Source organism: Cetorhinus maximus, chromosome 8 (genome assembly GCF_964194155.1).
Source record: "Cetorhinus maximus chromosome 8, sCetMax3.hap1.1, whole genome shotgun sequence".
NCBI classification, from domain to species: Eukaryota; Metazoa; Chordata; class Chondrichthyes; order Lamniformes; family Cetorhinidae; genus Cetorhinus; species Cetorhinus maximus.
Window position 1 is genome coordinate 111,480,960 of NC_135886.1, and position 21,436 is coordinate 111,502,395.

Genomic DNA, 21,436 nt, shown 5'->3' on the forward strand with positions numbered 1-21,436 from the left:
TTTTCTTTATTAAATAATGTTACTTTGATCTTTGTGAACCACAAAAACAGTAAGGATGGGGTCTTAAGCTAATGATTCATGATTCGCTAGTCACTTTTAGATAAATTCAAAGCAAACTGCTTATTTTGACAAAATTAGTACAGTTCCTGAAATGTCGGAATAAGTAGAACTGTAATTATCAGGGTGGAATAAATGCACGACTGCTATCTACAATTACAAAGGAAGTGACTTGAAATGCCTAAGCCTGGAGAGATGCTTCTATCGTGTCAAAAAATTACTCCTAACAATGTGAGCTTCTCTGAAATCTGACCTGATAGAATAATCCAGGAATGTTCATCACAATTGGATTCAGTGTAGGGATGTAGAAAGATTAGTTTCCTTTGCATAATGGTCAAATTATGGCCCTCACAGGATTACAAGATAAATACAGATGAGGAAGAACATACAGCCCTCTTGGTAGGTACATCCTAAAGATCCACCTGCCACTCAGCCCGTCATGGTATATCGGTTTTATATATGATTTCAGAATTTTCATCTCCACTCTGCTACCCATAAGTTCATCTCACATGTGATCACTCTTCATTTGAAGAACTTACTGACATTAATCCTAAATCTGCCTTTTGCTAGTTTGAACATGTATCTCTTCACCCTTCACTCGCAATTTAATTTGAATTCATTTTTCCGATTTGCCGCTTCCATACTGTTCAAAATCCTATACATCTCTATAAGGCACCCTTCACTCATTTCGTCTTAAAAGCCTAAGGCCAGGATTTTCCAACCACGTCCTGGCGGGACCCGCTGCGGGAAACTCGGCAGCCCGGCCAAAAATCCATTGACTTTCGGTTGGACTGGACGATCCCGGCAGTGGGCAGGGCGGGGAAAACCCCACCCTAAGTTTCTCCAGGTTTTTCTCATAATTCAAACCTCTCTCACACGGGATCAGCTTCATGGTCCTTCCTTGAGCTGTTTGCGGTTTCAATGTTTCGTTTGTATTTATGGTGATTAGGATACACTACTAAACGTACGGTCTAACCAAAAACACCACACAATTTCGTCAAGATCTCCTCTGACTATACTCTGCAGGTTTGGTAGCATTTTATTTCTTTGCTGTTCTGCAATGGGTGGACATATTGAATACCAATTCCACTGGGATCCTAAATCTTCAACTTCATCCTTAGGCATTTTGACAGCATTAATATAGCACGTACGTCACATTTTCTTTCTACGTGCAGTACATGGCTGCAGCATTCAGTCCACTAATATATTGTATCTAACTCATTCTGTATTTCCCTAGCAATGTAACGAGCAATTTGCAATGAGTTTTTAAATCCAAGTCTGTCCAGAAATTAGTCAAAAAGTTCCACCTGACACAGCTAAACCTGCTTCATAGCTTCTAAATCAGACATTTCTTTTAAAAATCACAATGCTCCAGATACTTAAACTTTTTCGATCCTAGGCCAAGATTTTCTGGCCTTGCCATGGTGGGACCCACCGTGGGGGATGCAGCAACCCAGCCAAAAGTCCATTGACTTTCGATGGGACCGGACGATCGCGGTGGTGGGCGGGGCTGGAAAATCACAGCTCTAGAGCTTCACTGACAATAAAGCATTTCCACAGTCATAACTACACTGTATTCACAACATCAGACAAGTCTAATGGAGGTTGCTGAATAATGGAGAAGGAATGGGGCAGAGGCACACTAAAGGCACATGTGTGCTGGATATATACGAACGTATGAATTAGGAGCAGGAGTAGGCCATTCTGCCCCTTGAGCCTGCTCCACCATTCATTGGATGGGAGGTCAACTCAAAATTCATGTACATGCTGGCGTTCAGCAATTCTTCAATTGGTCAATGTCACTTTGTTATAATGTCGCTGATAAAACATATATCCTTCAAACATCACGACATTCGCAATGACGTCATTTGCCAGAGAATTCCTGTTCCGTAGCCTGCACGTCCCAGGCTGAAGGTCTTAGGTTTACCTTGACTAGTAAGCTCACAATGCACCTGCAAATGGCAACCTTGATTATTACGTTTTTCACGGGTCTGACCAGAAGGATTCAGATACCTCCCACCCAGCGTCCTGGCCTCTGGCCAAGTTGGTTCCAGCACCCTTCAGCTCAGATAACACGAATGGGCTCATGGAGCAGTTGGTTGTGGCGCAGCAGGTTTATCAGTCAGAAAGCAGTTTCGCTCTCCCTGCTGTCCCTTCGGCAGGCTGAGGTGCAGCCAGTGGATGCTGCTATAACCCTCAGCAGCTCACAGCTGCTGTTGACCCAGAGGAGATCCAATGTTCTGTTCCCAAGTCACTGCCGCAAGACTGCCTGATGTCTCGGACCCGGCAGTTGGGATGCTGTTTTGTAAATTTCCTTTACTCCTTTGGGATCAATGAAATGGTGTAATGTGTGGGAGCATCAAACCTTTCCAATGACCCATCCCCAGTGGCAGTCCAATGTGGAACTCAGGCAGTATAAGCCCTCAAAGCGCAACAAATGATTAAACAGAAATCCTTTTACCAATGCAATAACAATGCCTTCCCTGCCCACCACCTTCATACCCCTCAGCTGTCTCCCCCTCCTCCAGCAACCAAGACCACCAAAAACACTGTGGAAATACAACCCAAAAGATACCTCTGTATCCTGGCCATTCTCCATAGAACCATAGAAAAACTACGGCGCAAAAAGAGGCTATTCAGCCCATCGTGTCTGCGCCAGCCAAAAAAGAGAAAAAAAGAAACTAGCTGCTCATTTTAATCCCACTTTCCAGCACCTGGTCTGTAGCCTTGCAGGTTAAGGCACTTCAGATGCAAATCCAGGTACCTTTTAAATGAGTTGAGCATTTTCAACCTCAACCACCAATTTAGGCAGTGAATTCCAGACACCCACCTTCCTCTGGGTGAAAATGATTTTCCCCATGTCTACTCTAATCCTCCTACCAATCACTTTAAATCTATGCCCCCTGGTAATTGTCCCCTCAGCTAGGGGAAGCAAGTCTTTCCTGTTTGCCCTATCTAGGCCCCTCATAATTTTGAACACCTCAATTAGGTCACCCCTCAGCCCCTCTGTTCTAAGGAAAACAACCCTAGCCTATCCAATCTTTCCTCATAGCTGCAACTTTCAAGCCCTGCAACATTCTTGTAAATCTCCTCTGTACTTTCTCCAGGGGCAATTATGCCTTTCCTGTAATGTCCTTCCAGAACAGTACACAAAATTCCAGCTGTGACCTAACCAGCGTTTTATACAGCTCCATCATTACATCCCTGCTTTTGTATTCAATACTTCATCCTATAAAGGAAAGCATTCCATATAGTGTCTTTACCACCTTATCCACCTGTCCTGCCGCCTTCAGGGACCTGTGCACATGCACTCCAAGGTCTCTCACTTCCTCAACTCCTCTCAATATCCTCCCATTTATTGAGTGTCCCCTTGTTTTGTTTGTCCTTCCCAAATGCATGACCCCACACTTTTCTGGACTGAATTCCATTTGCAACTTTTCCACCCACTCAACCAAACCATTGATATAATTCCAGAGACAACATCTATCTCTCCACTATCAACTACACGGTTAATTCTTGTGTCATCTGCAAATTTCCCAACCATACCTCTCACACTTAAGTTCAAATCATTAATATATACAACAAACAACAAGAGTCCCAACACTGAGCTGTGTAGAATGCCACAAAGTCACTTTCCATTTGCAAAAAACATCCATCGACCTTTATCCATTACCCTTTGTTTCCTGTCGCTGAGCCAATTTTGGATTCAACTTGCCACCTTCCCCGTATCCCATGGGATTTCACTTTTCTGACCAGTCTGCCATGTGGGACCTTTCCAAATGCCTTACTAAAATCCACGTAGACAACATCTACAGTACCACCCTCATCAATCCTCCCTGTTACATCCTCAAAAAATTTGATTGAGTTAGTAAGACACGATCTTCCCCTAACAAAACCATGCTGGCTACCCCGATCAATCCACACCTTTCTAAGTGACAATTGATCCTGTCTGTCAGAATTGATTCTACACCACCGAAGTCAGACTGACTGGCCTATAATTTTCTAGCCTATCCCCCTCGCACCCTTTTTAAATAATGGTATAAAATTCGCAGACCTCCAAATCTCTGGGACCTCAACTTGCATCTAATGAGGATTGGAAAATGACCGTCAGGGCATCCGCTATTTCCTCCCTGGCTTCCTTTAACAGCCTGGGATACAATCCATCTGGCCCTGGTGATTTATCCACCTTCAAGGATGTCAGTACCTCTAGTACTTCCTTTCTCACTATGCTTATTATATCTGACTTTCACACTCCTCCTCTTTAACTAGAATGTCTGCATTATTCCTCTCATTAGTGAAGACAAAGTGCTCATTGAGAACACTACCCCATCTTCAGCATCAATGCACAAGTTACCATGCACATCTCTGATAGGTCCTACCCTTTCCTTAGTTATGCTCTTGCTCTTAATGCACTGGTGAAACTTCTTTGGGTTTTCTTTGATTTTATCTACCAATATTTTTTCGTATCCTCTCTTTGCTTTCCTAATTTCCTTGTTTACGTCCAGCATGGAATATACTTTTGATACTTCTCTAAGCTTTCTACACTATTAAGCTTTTTGAGACTGCTGTAAGCTTTCTTTTTCTACTTTATCTTACCTCTCCTCCGTGCCCTTCAGATTACCGATCTGCAACAGTTATCAACACACATTTGAAATCCATGCTGGAAAAGGAACCCTACAAACCGGCTACACCCAGTGATGCGCCTCTCAGAGGGTTGGTAACAGCCAATGGAGCCCAGTCACTCTGAAACTAGGCAGCTGAGTGAACAAACTACACAAATATTAATAGTGAGTGTTAAGTTGCTCACATTTATATTTCTAAATTTATTTTATTTTAAAATGTTATTTCATTTAGGAAGTACAGTATTTCAGCTAATAATGTTTTTTTTCCGACGAGAAATGTCCTAAAAAATTTAACGCCAGTTTATACATAAATTCTTATGGGAAAATCTGATTCATTTAATGTTGTTTTGCTTAAAGCCACACTTCGCAAGAACGCAACTGAGACATTAAGTGAGGAATCCCTGTACTGAACCTAAGACAAACTCCATGAATTACACCAATCCTGCAAGGGTTAATTGCCGGAATCTGTGGCGAGGAGGGTATTCTGCCAAATGTGCTTTGATCATGTCCTCATGTTCAACCATTCTTGATACCAGCCAGCGAGACCAGAAAGAGTATGGATGGCTGCAGTCCAGATCCTGGCCTACTGGAGAATGAAGTTCGTGTAACCAATGAAATTATATTGGCTACAGAAATTATATCAAAGAAGCTCCCCCACATCCCCCACTCCCCCCACCCATCCCGGGGAAACTGAGGCAGGTAATACAGTGATTATTATAATTTGTACCTGTTCCATCATCACTGGAACTAAAGCCGCAGATTAGACTGATGTGTCGTACCCATCTGTTCATTTCTTCCTCCGTTTTAGCCACCAAGTAGAATGTACGAGCTGGAGTCTTAACTTCAAAAACGTAGTTGTTATGGAATTCCTTTTTACTGAGCTTTAACCCAGCTTCAATGTTCTCACATTCTGTGAGGTTTATCATGCGGAGCGGTTTCTTGGAGTGGTGGTTTTTGTAGTATTCAAGGACGTCGGGGTTGCCACTCAATCGACCACTACGCAACACAAACCAACGCTTCCTCCAGGCCTGGAGAAACAGAACAGTCAGACTTGAGCATCATTGTAACAGCAGAGGTTTCACAAAAACGTTTTCTCCCCTCTTGAAAGGTTTGACGCTCCCTAGAATACTTTTCCTGTACCTCACCTTGATGGTAATTCTTCCTCTGTGAAGCTAAATATTAACTGTCAGTTTGTGTTTTGATTATTTTAGGAGTGGGAGGAACCAGAGTTCAGTCTTGTTACTGTTTGGTAAGAGTACAGAACCAAGGCTGGTAGATGGAATTAAGATGTAGATCTTAATTGAATGCTGAAAGACTTGAGGGGCTTATTGGCTTACTCCAGTTCCTATGTTCCCTGTCCTCATCTGGTGTCCACAAATATGCACTCTTTGGCAGGGGTCAATTGAAACCAACTAGTAGTGGAAGTCCTGGCTGAAATATCATCTTCCTAGAGCAGGGCGCTAAGGCAAACAGGTATGCTCCTGTCATAACAGAAGAGATGAGCTAAGTCACCATAGACCTGGGTTAGTTCAAACGTTTATCATAACAATATATGGTAAACATGTATAGGTGCTAGGCTATGGTATTCTGCAACAGGAAATGGTAGTACAGTAGTTTATGTTATTGGTCTATTAATCCAGAGGCTTGGGCTAATGATCCAGAGGCAAGAGTTCAAATCCCACCATGGAATGGTGTGGAATTTAAATTCAATTAATTAAATAAATTTGGAATAAAAAACTAGTATCAGTAATGGTGGCTATGAAATTATGGGAGCTATAAAAACCCATGTAGTTCACTCATATTCTTCAGGCAAGGAAATCTGCTGTTCTTATTCAGTCTGACCTATATATCACTTCAGATCCACAGCAATGAGGTTTACTCTTAGCTTCCACCTGAAACGGCCTAACAAGCCCCTGAGGGCGATTAGGGAGCAATAAATGCTGGCCTTGCCAGCGACACCCACAACCCATTAGTGAATTTAAAAAAAACATATACATATGTAGGAATACTGTGCATACCCAAATTATATCAAATAGAAAAAAGAAATATGTGGAATGCTTCTTGTATGCTTCCTCTTTCTTCAGGTACCATGCCCTGAGAGGGTGTTGGCAACCAAGGACCTCTTGATGATGCATGATAAGGTGCTGCAGTGGTTAGCTGTTGCCTCCTGGCTGACCAGGAAGCTCTCCCACTCCTACCTCTTGCCATTTGTGTATGTTGGAAGGATTTACAAGTTGATACTTAACCAGTTTGGTCGCATGATGAATACACCTTCCTTGACCATCAAGTCCCGGACTGAGACTTGAACCTGGAGCTTCTGACTCAGAGGCAGGGATGCTACCCACCCCACCACAAGACCTCCATCTTGTATGCTTTATGTATGGGATAAATTTGTGGCTCAATGCGTCCTCATTTACATACATTCTTCTCAAGAGGCACTGAGGTGGAAATTCATTGAAGCCTGTTTCTGAATTCAAAATAGGCATGCACAGAAGATGGAAGCTTTCCCAAAATTAGCTTTGTTTTAATAACATAAGCGAGCTTGCCAGCACCCGTTATGCCTCCAGGGGCAGTTTGTCCAACATCAGGGAATGGATTGGACCATTAGGCTCACCAGCAGTGCTCTCAGATAAGTCCCAGATGGGGTGGTGGGGTGGTGGGGTGGTGGGTGGTGATGGATTAAAATACTTACCCAGTCTTCCTTGTTAATATGTGTGCAAGACTTTGAAAAGGTTGGACAAGGAAAGAAAATGGAGAAGCAGTGTAGAGACGTGCAAAATACTAAAATAGAGAAGCAGATCCAAAAAGTTTGATTTGAGATCAAAAGCTGAGCCGGCTTTCCTCAATGATTAAACATACTGGGAGAGCAAACCAGTCTGAAACGCAGTTTGCAGTGAGTGGGCAGATCTTAGGTGGACAACAGATGGGATGCTACAATTGGCTTTGTTGCCCCAAACCCAAACAGTAGGGATATCAGCCAAGATTCTCACTCCTGAATACTACCCTCCTGGAAAATGCATATGTGCAGACTTTGGGTGGTATTTAACCAAGGCAGCAGATGTCTTACCTGCCAGCTGGAGAACCTCTTTTAGGGAGGCGCCACCAGAACAAGTGCCACTCAGGCACATGACATGAGCAGCGGGCCTTCCCTGGGATCAAGGACCCCGTGGGCCCACGGAGAGCTACCACCCACCTGAGGCCCACAATTGTTGCTGGATCCCAGGGTACAGGTTACTGACAGCGGGGATGGGGATAGAGGCTCGGCTGCAAGGACGGGGCCTGTGGCGGTGGCTCTCATCTGCCCCCACCCTTCCCAATGCTGGGTCCTTCAATCAGGCACCGAGTGCCTTTGAATGAGGGACTCCCCCACCAGGAACTGGCAAGCAACCCTGACATGGGTTTACTCTTCGAACTACTCACACAGCGAGCCCCCTGCCTGCCACTGGGTTAACAATAGCGGTGGTGGGATAAGTCCCTTAAGTGGGCATCAATTTTTTAAAAATTTTGAAAATTTTAAAATTAGAATTACCTATATGTTACAAATAAATAGTTTCTCCTTATACAAATGTGAGAAAATAGATAAGTTTATAATATCTTTAATTACAGACATAGTGCAAATGGGAAGGCATCAATGTTAAATATAGTTATAATAAACCGTCAATAGATGAAAGACTAGCGCAGTATTCTTTTGTAAGTGTCATCACATGATTTTGGACACAAGCATGTGGTAAAAGCGGTTTAACACACACTGCGCAATTTCCCTTCATCTGAATCTCTCATCTCTGGGTGCTTGAAGAAGTTGCATCGCAAATATGCAAATTAGGTAGAGATTGGTCACTAAAATGATGTCTGCGTCATTACTGCATGGAATTTCTTCAGAAGCAGAAAGTAGATGCAGACTCAGAAAGCCACTAGACCCAACATTGCATATTGATCTACATTAGAAATTCCAGTTCCCCATCACAGTACCCAACTGGTTATTATAGGTACTTTTAAACTGTAGCTTCTTTAATTCAGACACCAGAGCCATTCTGCCAGCTTTCAGCCTTTACACTGCTAAATCTTTGTGACAGACTCCTAGACCCTTGAGAAACTCAATAAGTGGGCTGAATTTTAGAGGCTATCACTCCCACCCCCCATCAAGGTCCTTGGCTGACTCACCCCTGCTCGGCTGGATCATCCCGCAGACATTTAACAACTGCTAGGCTATTAACTGACTTGGTCCCACCTCTGAGAGCTGCCGGTCAATCAAATGGTTGGCAGCTATCTGGTCCCTGTAGCACCGCCAGGAGCGATGGCCACTGCTGGGACTGCAGCTGTTCTGAAGGAAAGTGTTCTGCGATGGAGCCCAACTTTGAGGTAAGTCTGAGTCTCGCCAGTGCTAGGCAGGCAGGCCCTGGTGAGGAGAGGCGAAGGGTTAGGGTGCTTGAGGTGGACAGGGCAGGTGGTGGGGGGGGTAAAGGGAGATTCATGGGGGCAGAGCTTGGGGGCCTCTGTTGGGCACAAGAGGGCCTGTAAAGGTGGCATCAACCCCACTTGACCGGCCACCAGTTCACCTGATGAAACTTGCCGGGCTAGATGCATGGCACTGGATTGTCCTGCTGGGGCTAAAATGCCAATGGCGATTGGAGGCAGCCCTTAAGTGGCCATTAGTTGGCCACATAAGGGCCTCAATTGGCCCATGAGCAGCAGGCCTCAGCAAGCCCTTACTGCCGCTGGGAAGACTGCGGAAGGAGCAGGGGCAGGCGGATAGGCGTTGGACATGACACCCGAATTTACCTCACTCCTCCTACCTACCCTGGGCGGCCATGAAACCAAGCCCTATGAATTTACTATCGGGAAAAGGCTTTTTAACAGTGTAACTGCTGGGGGTCAACAAGTGTGTAGTGAGCCACTGGAATCCAAACTAAAATAAGATTAATGTAAAAGTGTCTTTAAATGGTCCTAAGGTTTTGCCTTCACTACAGCACCTGGGTATCTATTTCACATATTGACTACCTTCTGTGCGAAAAACTTTCAAAAACCACACATAATAATAAAGACGTAACTCCAAAGCATAAGATAATCTGTGTAAAGAATAACTGATTGAAGAAGTTGCATTACAATTATGCAAATTAGGTAGAGATTGGTCACTAAAATGATGTATGCATCATTACTGCATGGAATTTCTTCAGAAGCAGAAAGTAGATGCAGACTCAGAAAGCCACTGGACCCAACATTGCATATTAATCTACAAAAGAAATTCCACTTCCCCATCACAGTACCCAACTGGTTATTAAAGGTACTTTTAAACTGTAGCTTCTTTCGTTCAGAATCTGGGAAACCAGTGCCTTTACACTGCTAAATCTTTGTATTTATCGGGAAATGTGAGTTTTCTGTCCTTAACATTTGCTTTAATGGCTTCAACCCTTAACTACAGTTTTTGTTTTCTCTATGGCAGCGGGTGCTGGCAATGCAGGATGGGTGTGTTCGGGAGTTTCCAGAGATGGGTAGATGAGAATAGATTGTTACTTGGGTAGGCACACCCTCCAACCTTCAAAACACTTCTGGTGGGTGTGCTGCACCCTTGTACCAACCAGTTTCTTGCACCAGGCTCTTTCTCTCCCCCATTCCCTTGTGTTTTTTTAAAATACTCTTCGGGCTGTATAATATGGGGGAATGGATGGCATGTCCACCACCCTTCACCCTGGAAACAACGTTGGCACGGAATTGACATGTTCCACGCTGACCCACCCCACACCATAAATTGCTGCGGGGCAGACTAATGAGGGCCGAGTGGGACATCTGCCCTCTTATCCTCTGGAGCTGTCAGCCAATCCAATTGGCCGGCAGGTCCATCAGTCCTAGCAGCTCCAGGAAGGCATCAGTGGCCGCTGCTAGGACTGCAGAAGAAGAAGAAGACCAAAGCCCATGTACCCTCGGAGCAGGTAAATCCGGGGTCTTCAGCCAGGAGGGTTTGGGTAGGTTAGGGATAGGGGCGGTGGGGTGGGTGGGTTTAAGGGAGAGCACAGGTAGGAAGGAAGGGGAGGTTTGACTTAAGGGGGGCTGCCCCGCAATCGACAAAGGGCAGCCTACTTCCTGCCCACCCTTTTAAACATTTGATTAAAAAAATTGGGCTACCCTCTCTCACCCGGCTGCCCATGCCAAATGTTTTATGGTGTGGGCAGCGTATCAGCAGGGTCATCTGCCTTGATAACAAGCCTAATTGACCCTTAATTATTCATTTAAATGTGGTGGGTGGGCTTCTGATTTCATCCTCACCAATCTACCTGTTGCAGATGCATCTATCCATGACGGTATTGGTAGGAGCGACCACCACACAGTCCTTGTGGAGGCGAAGCCCTTTCTTCACATTGAGGATACTCTCCATCGTGTTGTGTAGCACTACCATCATGCTAGATGGGATAGATTTCAAACAGATCTAGCAACTCAAAATTGGTCATCCATTAGACACTGTGGGCCATCAGCAGCAGGATTATATTCGACCACAATCTGTGACCTCATGGCCGGGCATATCCCCACTCTACCATTACCATCAAGCTGGGGAATCAACGCTGGTTCAATGAAGAGTGCAGGAGGGCATGCCAGGACCAGGCATACCTGAAAATGAGGTGTCAACCTGGTGAAGCTACAACGCAGGCCTACTTGCATGCCAAATAGCGAAGCAGCATGCAATAGGCAGAGCTCAGTGATCCCTCAACTAGCGGATCAGATCTAAACTCTGCAGTCCTGTCACATCCAGTCATGAATGGTGGTGGACAAATAAACAACTAACAGGAGAAGGAGGCTCCACAAATATCCCCATTCCAACAATAGTACTGAAGATTTGTGCTCCCCTTAGCCAAGCTGTTCCAGTCCAGCTACAACATTGGTATCTATTGGCTATGTGGAAAATTTCCCAGTTATGTTCTGTCCACAAAAAACAGGACAAATCAAACCTGGCCAGTTACTGCTCCATCAGTTTATTTTTGATCATCAGTAAAGTGATGGAAGGGGTCACCGGCAGTGCTATCAAGTGGCACTTGCTTAGCAATAACCTATTCACTGACGCTTAGTTTGGGTTCTGCCAGGGTCACTCAGCTCCTGACCTCATTACAGCTGTTTCATCAGCGACCTTCCCTCCATCGTTATGTCAGAAGTGGGGATGTTATTGATGATTGCACAATGTTCAGCCCTATTCACGACTCCTCAGATACTGAAGCAGTCCATATCCAAATGTAACAGACCTGGACAATATTCAGGCTTAGGCTGATAAATGGCAAGTAACATTCTTGCCACACAAATGCCAGGCGATGACCATCCCCAAAAAAGAGAATCTAACCATCATCCCTTGACATTCAATGGCATTACCATCATTGAATCCCCCACAATCAACATCCTGGGGATTACCATTGACCTGAAACTGAACTGCGCTAGCCATATAAATACTGCAGCTACAAGAGCAGGTCAGATGGTAGGAATTCTGTGGTGAGTAACTCTCCTCCTGACTCCCTAAAGCCTGTCCATTGTCTGCAAGGCACATGTCAGGAGTGCAATGGAATACTCTCCACTTGCCTAGACGAATGAAGTTCCAATAACAGTCAAGAAGCTTGATATTTTCCAGGATGAAGCAACCCATTTGATTGGCACCCATGCACCACCTTCAACACTCACTCCCTCCACCACAACGCACAGTGGCAGCAGTGTGTCCCATCTACAAGATACACTGCAGCAACTCACCAAAGATCCTTCGACAGCACCTTCCAAACCCGTGACCTTTACCACCTAAAAGGATAAGGGCAGCAGGTGCGTGGGAACATCACCACTTTCAAGTTCCCCTCCAAGCCACATATCATCCTGACTTGGCATTATATCGCTGTTCCTTCACTGTCGCCAAGTCAAAATCCTGGAACTTCCTTCCTGACTGCACCATGGGTGTTCCTACACCACATGGACTGTAGTGATTCAAGAAGGCAGCTCACTACCACCTTCTTAAGGACAATTAGGGATGGTCATACCTAGCACAAAGGAAGATGGTTGTGGTTGTTGGAGGTCAATTATATCAGTCCCAGGGCATCACTTCAGGAGTTCCTCAGGATAATACCCTAGGTGCTTCATCAATGACTTTCCCTCCAGCAGAAGGTCAGAAGTGGGGACGCTCGCTGATGATTGCACAACGTGCAACACCATTTGTGGCTCCTCCGATACTGAAGCTGGTCTGTGTCCATATATAACAAGCCCTGGGCAACATTCAGGCTTGGGCTGATAAGTGGCAAGTTATATTCGTGTCACACAAGTGCCAGGCAGTTACCACATGGACTGCAGTGATTCAAGAAGGCAACTCACCAACACCTTCTCAAGAGCAATTAGGGATTGGTAATAAATGCTGGCCTTGTCAGCGTTGCCCACATCCCATGAATGAATGAAAAAGTTTGAAAGACCTCTGTTTTTCTAGAGATGCTGTCTGACTTATTGAATATTTCCAATTCATTGCACTTTGTTTTCAGACTTCCAGAACCTGCTATATTTTATATTTTGCTGATGCACAACATGCGGGCGGTTTGAGAAAAAAAGGTTACATTATTTTCAAGTGAATTACTTTAACACGCATAATATAATTGAACAAGCAGTATTTTATAAAGCCCTTCAATGGAATGAATACATATCTGAGGTCATTTCTCTGATTAGGTGACGGCAGCCTTGCCATTTGTACTGGTTTACCGTGACTGGATAAATTGGGGAAGAAGTCAGTCAAAAATCGATCTTGAAGGCTTGAACACATTTTGCAACCAACGCAGGGTCCCTCTCCATTTACTATGAATTCAATACTATCCATATTTTTACCATAATAGCATCCATTTAAAAAAAATCTTGTCAGTGTCCTGTACATATTCCCACACAGCTGTAATGACACTATATTAGTCAGTTCTGAATAATTGCAAATCAATTATTCATCAAGCATGATGTAAACCTGATATGACCGCATCATTTCTCTGCTACTGTATTTATTTACAGTACTTCATATGTTATAAGGGATAAAGGCACCTCAATATAAATAATAAAGAACTTAGTATTGTTTCTATGAAATTGTAAGCCTTTATCATTGAAAATGTGTTTTTTTTCAACTCTCCAATATTATATTCCTGATGAACACATATAAATTAAAAGAAGTTGTGGCAAACTGGAACCTGAAAATTGTGTAGTGGACCTAGAAGGTTTGTTGCAGTAGGAGCTGGAAGAAGGCAGCTATCATGTTGCCTGCAAAATCTACTTTTAAAAAACAAAGAAATGATGCAACTGTTGGGGTCTGTGCACCACCTTTCTCTGAGAAAAACTACACAGGCCCTTTTGCAAATAAACCTCAAAGGCCCCTGCTGCCAACCTTTGAATATTGATTGTTAGGGCCTAACAGGGAGCTCCAGCTTTCAGAGTTCAAACAGAACAAATGATAGGCATCATGGTGCAGGACGTGTTTTGCATGAGCCCACCACTTATAGGTGGAACATGGTGGAACAAGCAACATGGCTTGCTGAACATATTTCCAATTCGCCCACTGCAGGTCTACTGCAAAATCAGTGGAAAGCTCCTGGATGTCCTGGGTAATGTGTCAGGGATGTGGAGTATACCACTTAGTGCTGCCTTGAACTAGTGGGTATCAGGTTCCATTTCTGGGCTGTGCAGAGTTAGTTGATCTCAGCTGGAATACTGTAATTGCCCTTAGGGCTCAGTAGTATGGAAAGGGAATCATCAACAACAATTTATATTTAAAATAACACCTTTAATATAATAAAACTTACCAAGGTGCTTCACAGGAGCATTATAAAACAAAATAAGATATTGAGCCACATAAGGAAATGTTAAATCAGATGACCAAAAGCTTGGTCATAAAGGAAAGTTTTAAAGAGTGCCTTAAAAAGGGAAAGCAGAGTTGTACAGGTTCCAAATCCTGATTGTTAATCAACTGGAAAATGCACATGTTTGGGTGTCAGGTGAGCACAGAATTAAACTCAACTGTAATGGGTCTAAAGTCAAGTGTCCTACACTCACTTGGTAGCCTCACTCATGAAGAATGGCTACATGGCAAGGGCGGCTACTGGTATTCACAGAATCCCAAATAATCCAACGTAATCCCAGCACCTTCAGTATTGAGAAAGAAGTAGGGAAAAAGATGAATTTTTTTACACTTTTGCCAACCTAGAACGTTATGCAATACTGTTACATATAAATTACATTTAAAGTCAAGCTAGTAGAAATTGTTACACAGAAAGAATGTACCAAAACCAGGAGGCCTGAGGCTCACCATAAATTGGATCTCATGCCAAATTTAAATTATTAGGAAGAGCTGACTGTTGTGTGGCCTGAGGCAGTTCACCCATCTCAAGGGTATGAATTTTGGCGTTGCCAATAAAGTGCCAAGAGGAGGAGCAGCAGGGGCCTCCTCTCACACCTGAGGGCCCTGAAGTCACGGACTCACTAGCGTCACATCGTCTCTGCCAGATTGGCACCAGCGCAGATACTAGCACCGCGATGGGAATTAGAACATTGGCTAGTGTCCCAGGGTACAGCGGTGAGGGCACTTCACAGCAGCTGGAGGAGCTGGCAGAGACACAGTGCCAGCAGTCAGAAGACTGCAGGGGTCCAGGCACATGTTCAGTCGGTTGATGAGGTGCCTCTGGAGTCGTCCGCGATGCAGCAGGTGCAGGAAATGCGGCCGAGTGTGCGGGAGCATCTGGGGGAGATACATGAGGCTATGCTTGGCTTGGTGTCCGTGATGGAGGAGTCTACGCAGACTATTGCCAATGCAATGAGCCTCATGGTCAAGTGCCATGCATCCTCCATGGAGAGAGGGGCAACTCTCATGGAGAGCCTCCTCCAGGAGACCAATCAGGGCTTCCTGGGGATGCGCTCGGACCAGCAAGCTCTCACATCGGCATTGACCTCCGTTGGTCAGTGCCAGTGTGGGAGATGGTCTGGGCACCAAGTTTCCCAGCTCGGTGCCCATCCATCTACAGTGAGCAGGGAGGTCTGAAGTGACCTCACGTCGGCGCAGCAGCTGCCTGTCGTCCCTGCGGGCTCCTCTCAGGGCGCTCTAGATGAGGACAGCAGCTCCTCTGTCCCTCTGCCAGTGACCATTGCATTTGGTGAGGCTGCAACGACTGGGGAGATGCCAGCTGTGGAACTGGCAGCTCCCTCCTAGGTGGGCCTATCACAGACTCCACGGGCCAGAGGACGACCACCAAGATAATTGAGCCCAACATGACAGCAGAGTCAGCAGGCTGTCTCAGACGCCACTCTAGGCGAGGGGGCAGCACCAAGACGTAGCACCCAAAAACATAAACATAAGGCACCTTAGGTACACCACGGGTTTATCACTGGTGCTTTTGTGTTGGCCTGAAATGAGGTCTTTATGAGTTGGTGTGATTTTTAACGCCTTTGTCATTTTGTTTTCTTAAGTTCCTTTGGTTGTAATATTAAACTCAGACGGGTCACCATGGCTGAGTGTGCCTCTTTTCTTCTGCAGGTGGATGGTTTCCAAAAATGTTATGAGTGATTTGTGGGACATTCTGCTTTATTAACAAGGCCCTTAGTTAATGTTCCTATCCAGGCAGATTTTGCACTTAGGTATCGAGTATGGAGCCTGCAGCCCAGGCTTGTCCTGGAGGTCCATATGTGGCGTGCTAGCTGAAGGTTCATTGGATGAAAGCCTCCCGGGTGTCTCTGCCTCCCTGGGGTATGCCCAGGTCAGCGTCTACCCACTCAGCATTTCCTCGGACTCACTGCTGGACTCACCGTGTGCAGCCGCAGTCACTGCGTCTACATCTTCATCGTCAACAGTGTTCCTCCTTTCCAGTGCAAGATTGAGGAGAGCGCAAAATGCAACCACTATCAGCAACACATGATCTGGGGGGTACTGGAGTGCGCCCCCTGAGCGCTCCAGGCATCGGAAACACATGTTGAGAAGACCGATGGTTCTCTCCACCACAGCCCTTGTGGAGGCGTGGCTCCTATTGTAGCGCTGCTCAGCTTCTGTTCTTGGATGGCAGAGAAGTGTCATGAGCCACCTTCTGAGGGGATAGCCCTTGTCACCCACCAGCCATCTATCAAGCCAGGCTGGTGCACTGAAGAGCCCCGGCACCTGGGAATGTCTCAGGATGTAGGTGTCGTGGGAGCTGCCTGGGTACCTTGCACAGACTTGTAAAATCAGCATCCTGTGATCACACACTATCTGCACGTTCATGGAGTGGAAGCCCTTCCTGTTGACGAAGGCACTGGGCTCACCTGCTGGTGCCTTGATGGCCACATGTGTGCAGTCTATTGCACCCTGGACGTGGGGGAAGCCAGCAATGGCCGCAAAGCCTCTGGCTCACTGTGTCTGGCTTGCCGTGTCTGGCTTGCCTGGTCCCAACGGTAGTGGATGAAGGTCAATGCACGCCTGAACAGAGCTTTTGTAACCTGCTTGACACAAGTGAGACACCGCAAGGATCACCCACCGAGCCCTGGAGCCAGAGGCATAGAAGTTGAGGGCAGTTGTGACCTTTAGAGCCACTGGCATGGGGTGTCCACCCACACAGTTCATGGAGATCTCAGGCCCAAACATCTGACAGATATAGTTGAGTGTTTCCCTTGAGAGACGGAGCCTCCTTTGGCACTGCACCTCAGACATATTGAGGTAGCTGCTTCATCGCCTGTATACCCTGGCAGCAGGATAGTGGCATCTTCTGCAGCCCCTTCTGCCTTGGACTATGTCTTGTGCCTGCACCCCTTGTGCCTGCACCTGTCCTCCCAAAGGTGGCTCCCCAGGAGGCTGAACGTGCACTCCTGGCCTCCTCCCCCTTCTAGCTCACCTTCCTCCTCAGAGGAGGTGCCTCCAGTGGAGAGTTCAGCTCCCATTCCCAGGCTAAGGGAAGGCTTCCTGAAACCTGCAGGCCCAAAAAAGATTCCTCACTGCAGAGTGCTGACCTGAAGGCTGAGAGTCCAGACCAAGCAGCTGGTATGCGTTTTGTAGTATTGCAGATCACACAGGCAAGTATCAGTAACTTTGAAAAAACAATATTTGACAGAACACACTCACGGCCCCACTGAGCCCTCTTATCCCGCCCGTGGATGAGGTTTATACAAAGTGTCCTATTTGCCTGCCCATTGCGCCCATGCGCCGACATGAAAATCGCACGAGCGCTAAAAAATCGCAGTCGATTGGCGCCTCAAGGACCTTAAGTGGCCCGCTAATTAATGGTGGGCGTGCATCGGATATCATCGCATGCCCGCCCAACAGAATATCGCGATGGCGCGGTGACATTGGGACGCTCGCCCGACTTCAACGAGTCATTTTACACACGGGCATGTGGGGCCCACCTCCGCACACCAATGGGAAAATTCTGGCCTAAGTCTTCTACAGTGACGACAGACACAAAATACGTGTTCAATGTTTCCCCCATTTCCTTATTTTCCATTATTAATGCACCAGGCTCATCCTCTACAGGACCAACACTCGCTTTAGTTACTCTTTTCCTATTGAAATTCTTGTAGAAACTTGTACTACTTGTTGTTATGTTTCTAACTAACTTTCTTGCATACTGAAATTTCTTCCTCTTTATTGATTTTTTAGTCATTTTTTGCTTGCTCTTAAATTCTGTCTGATCTTCTGACCTACCACTAATCTTCACAGATGTGTACAGTGTTTGTCTCAATTTCATACTATCCCTAACTTTCTTATTTAGCAACAGATGATGCATCCTTCTCAAAGAGTCTTTCTTTCTCATTAGGATAAATCTTTGCTGAGAGTTATTAAATATCTCCTTAAATGTCTGCCATTACATCTCTACTACTCTACCTTTTAAACTAGTTACCCAGTTCACTTTAACCTACTCTGCCTTCAGGTTTAAAACACTAGTCTTAGACTCACAATCCTCACCTTCAAACTGAATGTGGATTTCAATATGTTGTGATCATTGTTGCCTAGAGAATCCTTTACTATGAGGTTATTGACCAATCCTGTCTCATTGTACATTACCAGATCTAGAACAGCCTGCTCCATGGTTGGCATTAGAACATACTGCCCCAAAAAACTGCCCACTATGAGCTAATTTCCCAGGCTACCTTTGTTGACCTGATTTGCCGAATCTACACGTAGATTAAAGTCGTCCATGATTATTGCAGTAGCTTTCTTACATGCCCCACTTTTTTTTTTTCTGAATACTCTTTCCTACAGTGTAAGTATATCAAAGTTTAAAATTGTTGTTTTATTTACCATTTTTGTTGGGGGCCAATGCGTAACCACAGTGACCGTTTACGATCCTAAGTGGAGCAGGCCTGGGTACAGCACCTTCTCTAATTAGCACCATTCAATTTAGGAAAAATTGTTAGTTGGTTCCTCATCTACATATGTAAGGGGTCTAGTGCTTTTATCAGGCAGTCATCATGGGTGCCTGAAAAAGCAGCTGACCCAATTGGTGTTGGATGTATTTCATGGCCCTTGTCGCTAAGAAACAATATCAGAGAACTGATGGGTTTTTGCCTGGCTCTGTGCATGGAATGTAGGGGGGTCATCCCAGATTTGCACTAAGTGCGGTAATGGGCGTGAAAAAAGTCATTTCACCTGTCAGCGGCAATGGCAGGTTTTTGCGCAGTCTCATCCCATTCTCGAGCACACCAGCCTCATCTGGTCAGCGCGATGGCCTCATCGCTGGCATCCTCACCTTCGAGGACCTCATCACTGTCATCCCCTTTGATGTCCTCCTCATCGGAAAAGATGTGCAGCTCCTCCATCTCCTCCACAGCCAGGTCCTCCCCCCTTTGCAGCACCAGTTATGTAGCATGCAGCAAGCTACGATGATGCATAACGCCCTCGGTGGATGGTATTGCAGTGCTACATCGGAACCTCATTTTCCAAATGCCTATTGTTTGCTCCACCAAAGTCCAGGTCACGGCATGAGCCTCGTTATACCGTCACTCTGCTGCAGTCTGAGGCCGCTGCATGGGTGTCATCAGTCACGTCCTCTGTGAGTAGCCCTTGTCCCTGAGGAGCCAGCCCTGGAAGATCTGAGAGGGATCTGAGAACTGCTAAGGATGTAGGAGGCGTGGGGGCTCCTGGGAATTGTGCACAGGCCTATAGAATGCATCTTTGGTGGTCACACACCAGCTGAACATTCAACGAGTTCTGATGTAGTTGACTGCTTGTTGTCATGGAGATCTAAGTGCCACGTGAGTGCAGTCAATGGCACCCTGCACCTGTGGAAAAGCAGAGATCGGCACAAATCCCAGTGCTCTTGCCTCCTGGCTTGCCTGATCCCAGTCGAAATGCACAAAGTTCTGTGCCTTCATGAATGTGGCGTCTGTGACATCCTGGATACACTTGTGTGTGGAGGCTTCGGAGATCCCACACAGGTCACCTGTGGAGTGCTGGAAGGAATCACTGGCATAAAAACTGAGCGCCACGGTCACTTTCATGGCCACTGGCAGTGGATGCCCTCCATGTCCCCATAACGCCAAGTTCTGCAGCAGTTGGCATATGTGACCTAGACATGCGCCGTCTTCGGCGACACTGGTTCTCAGACATCAGCAGGAATGACAAGTGCCGTCTCTAGACCTTGGGTCTAGCGAGGTGCCTACAAGCAATGGCTCCCTGTAGATCTTCATCTGTGCAGGCTCTGCCGCCCTTTCATCCTGAGGGAGGTGCTCCTGCCTTTGCCAAGCCAGGCACCTCCGCCGCTCTCTTCTTCTTCTTCTCTGCTCTTGAGTGGGCAGAAAAGCTTCAGAGGCCCAACTCCAAGCATGTCAACGGAGCTGCAGCTGAACGGTCTCAGCTGAGGAAGAATGCTCACTTTTGACAAGCTTTTCCAAATGCGTGGCCCCTTCCCTCACCTCCCCTTCCCACAAGCCCATCGGCATGTGCTTGAGTATTTCCTTCTGTCGGTGCTGCCTTGACTCCCACGCCCCCATCATTTGCTTGTGTATTTCCTTCAGTCAGTGCTACCTTGACCCACCCCCTCCATCCCAACCAACCCCCGGCCTCTCCGGCATTGGAGCCCTTGCCCTGGCACCGCACTGAAAGCCAGCTGGGAAAGAGCGGCTTGCCTGTGCCCCTTCACTCCATGAATGTACATCACCTCTTCCTTGATGTCCTACGGGCAATGCTCCTGTGCGCTGCTCAAGGTTGTGTGCACTCACCTCCGAGTTCCCCTCAAAGTTTAGGTCGCCAGGCACATGCCTTTTAAAGGCAGTTGTGAAGCACGCCGTTCTGAAGTCACACCGACGTGGGCGGCAAATCTGATGTGGGGAGATGATTCCTGTGAGCAGGGCTTATAACGAGATGCTAAAGTATTGAAATTAGGCTCCCGACGTGTGGTGGCGGGAAACGCATCCCGCCCATTGATTGGTGGAGTGGATGATCGCAAACTGGTTTTACGACGGCGTAAAACCGATTTTTGGCCTTCTCGCCATATTGTCCCCCAACCCCCCGGCCGCCATGACGCCCGACGCCAACTGGAGTTGGAGATTCCGGCCATAGGTGCAACAGAGTCCAATTTGTTCCCCCACCTTTTGTTTTCAAATGCGCAGCTAACAGTTTCAAGACAAAATTATAGCATATTTTTAGCATCCAAATGGTCACATTTATTATTTACCTTGCTGCTTATCTGGGATTTATGCCAGAAGCCAGCAAGGCTCCTATGGGATTATAAATGGGATTCTGTATTGTAGAGGTTGGTAACAAATGTAATACAGCTCCATCTATGAACACTTGAAACCAGCGATCTGTGACCTTTCTTAAATTGTGAAAT

The 21,436-nt window shown here is 46.1% G+C and overlaps 1 protein-coding gene across 3 annotated transcripts in view; it reads right to left on the reverse strand.

Moving 5' to 3' along the window:
• Positions 1-21,436, reverse strand: part of gab3 (GRB2 associated binding protein 3) — a 135,648-nt gene that overhangs the window by 40,415 nt on the left and 73,797 nt on the right. For all 3 annotated transcript variants that reach the window (XM_078547447.1, XM_078547448.1, XM_078547446.1), the window contains exon 2: positions 5,407-5,707. In XM_078547447.1, the coding sequence (XP_078403573.1) occupies positions 5,407-5,707 (301 nt within the window). The remainder of the gene's footprint in view (positions 1-5,406; positions 5,708-21,436) is intronic.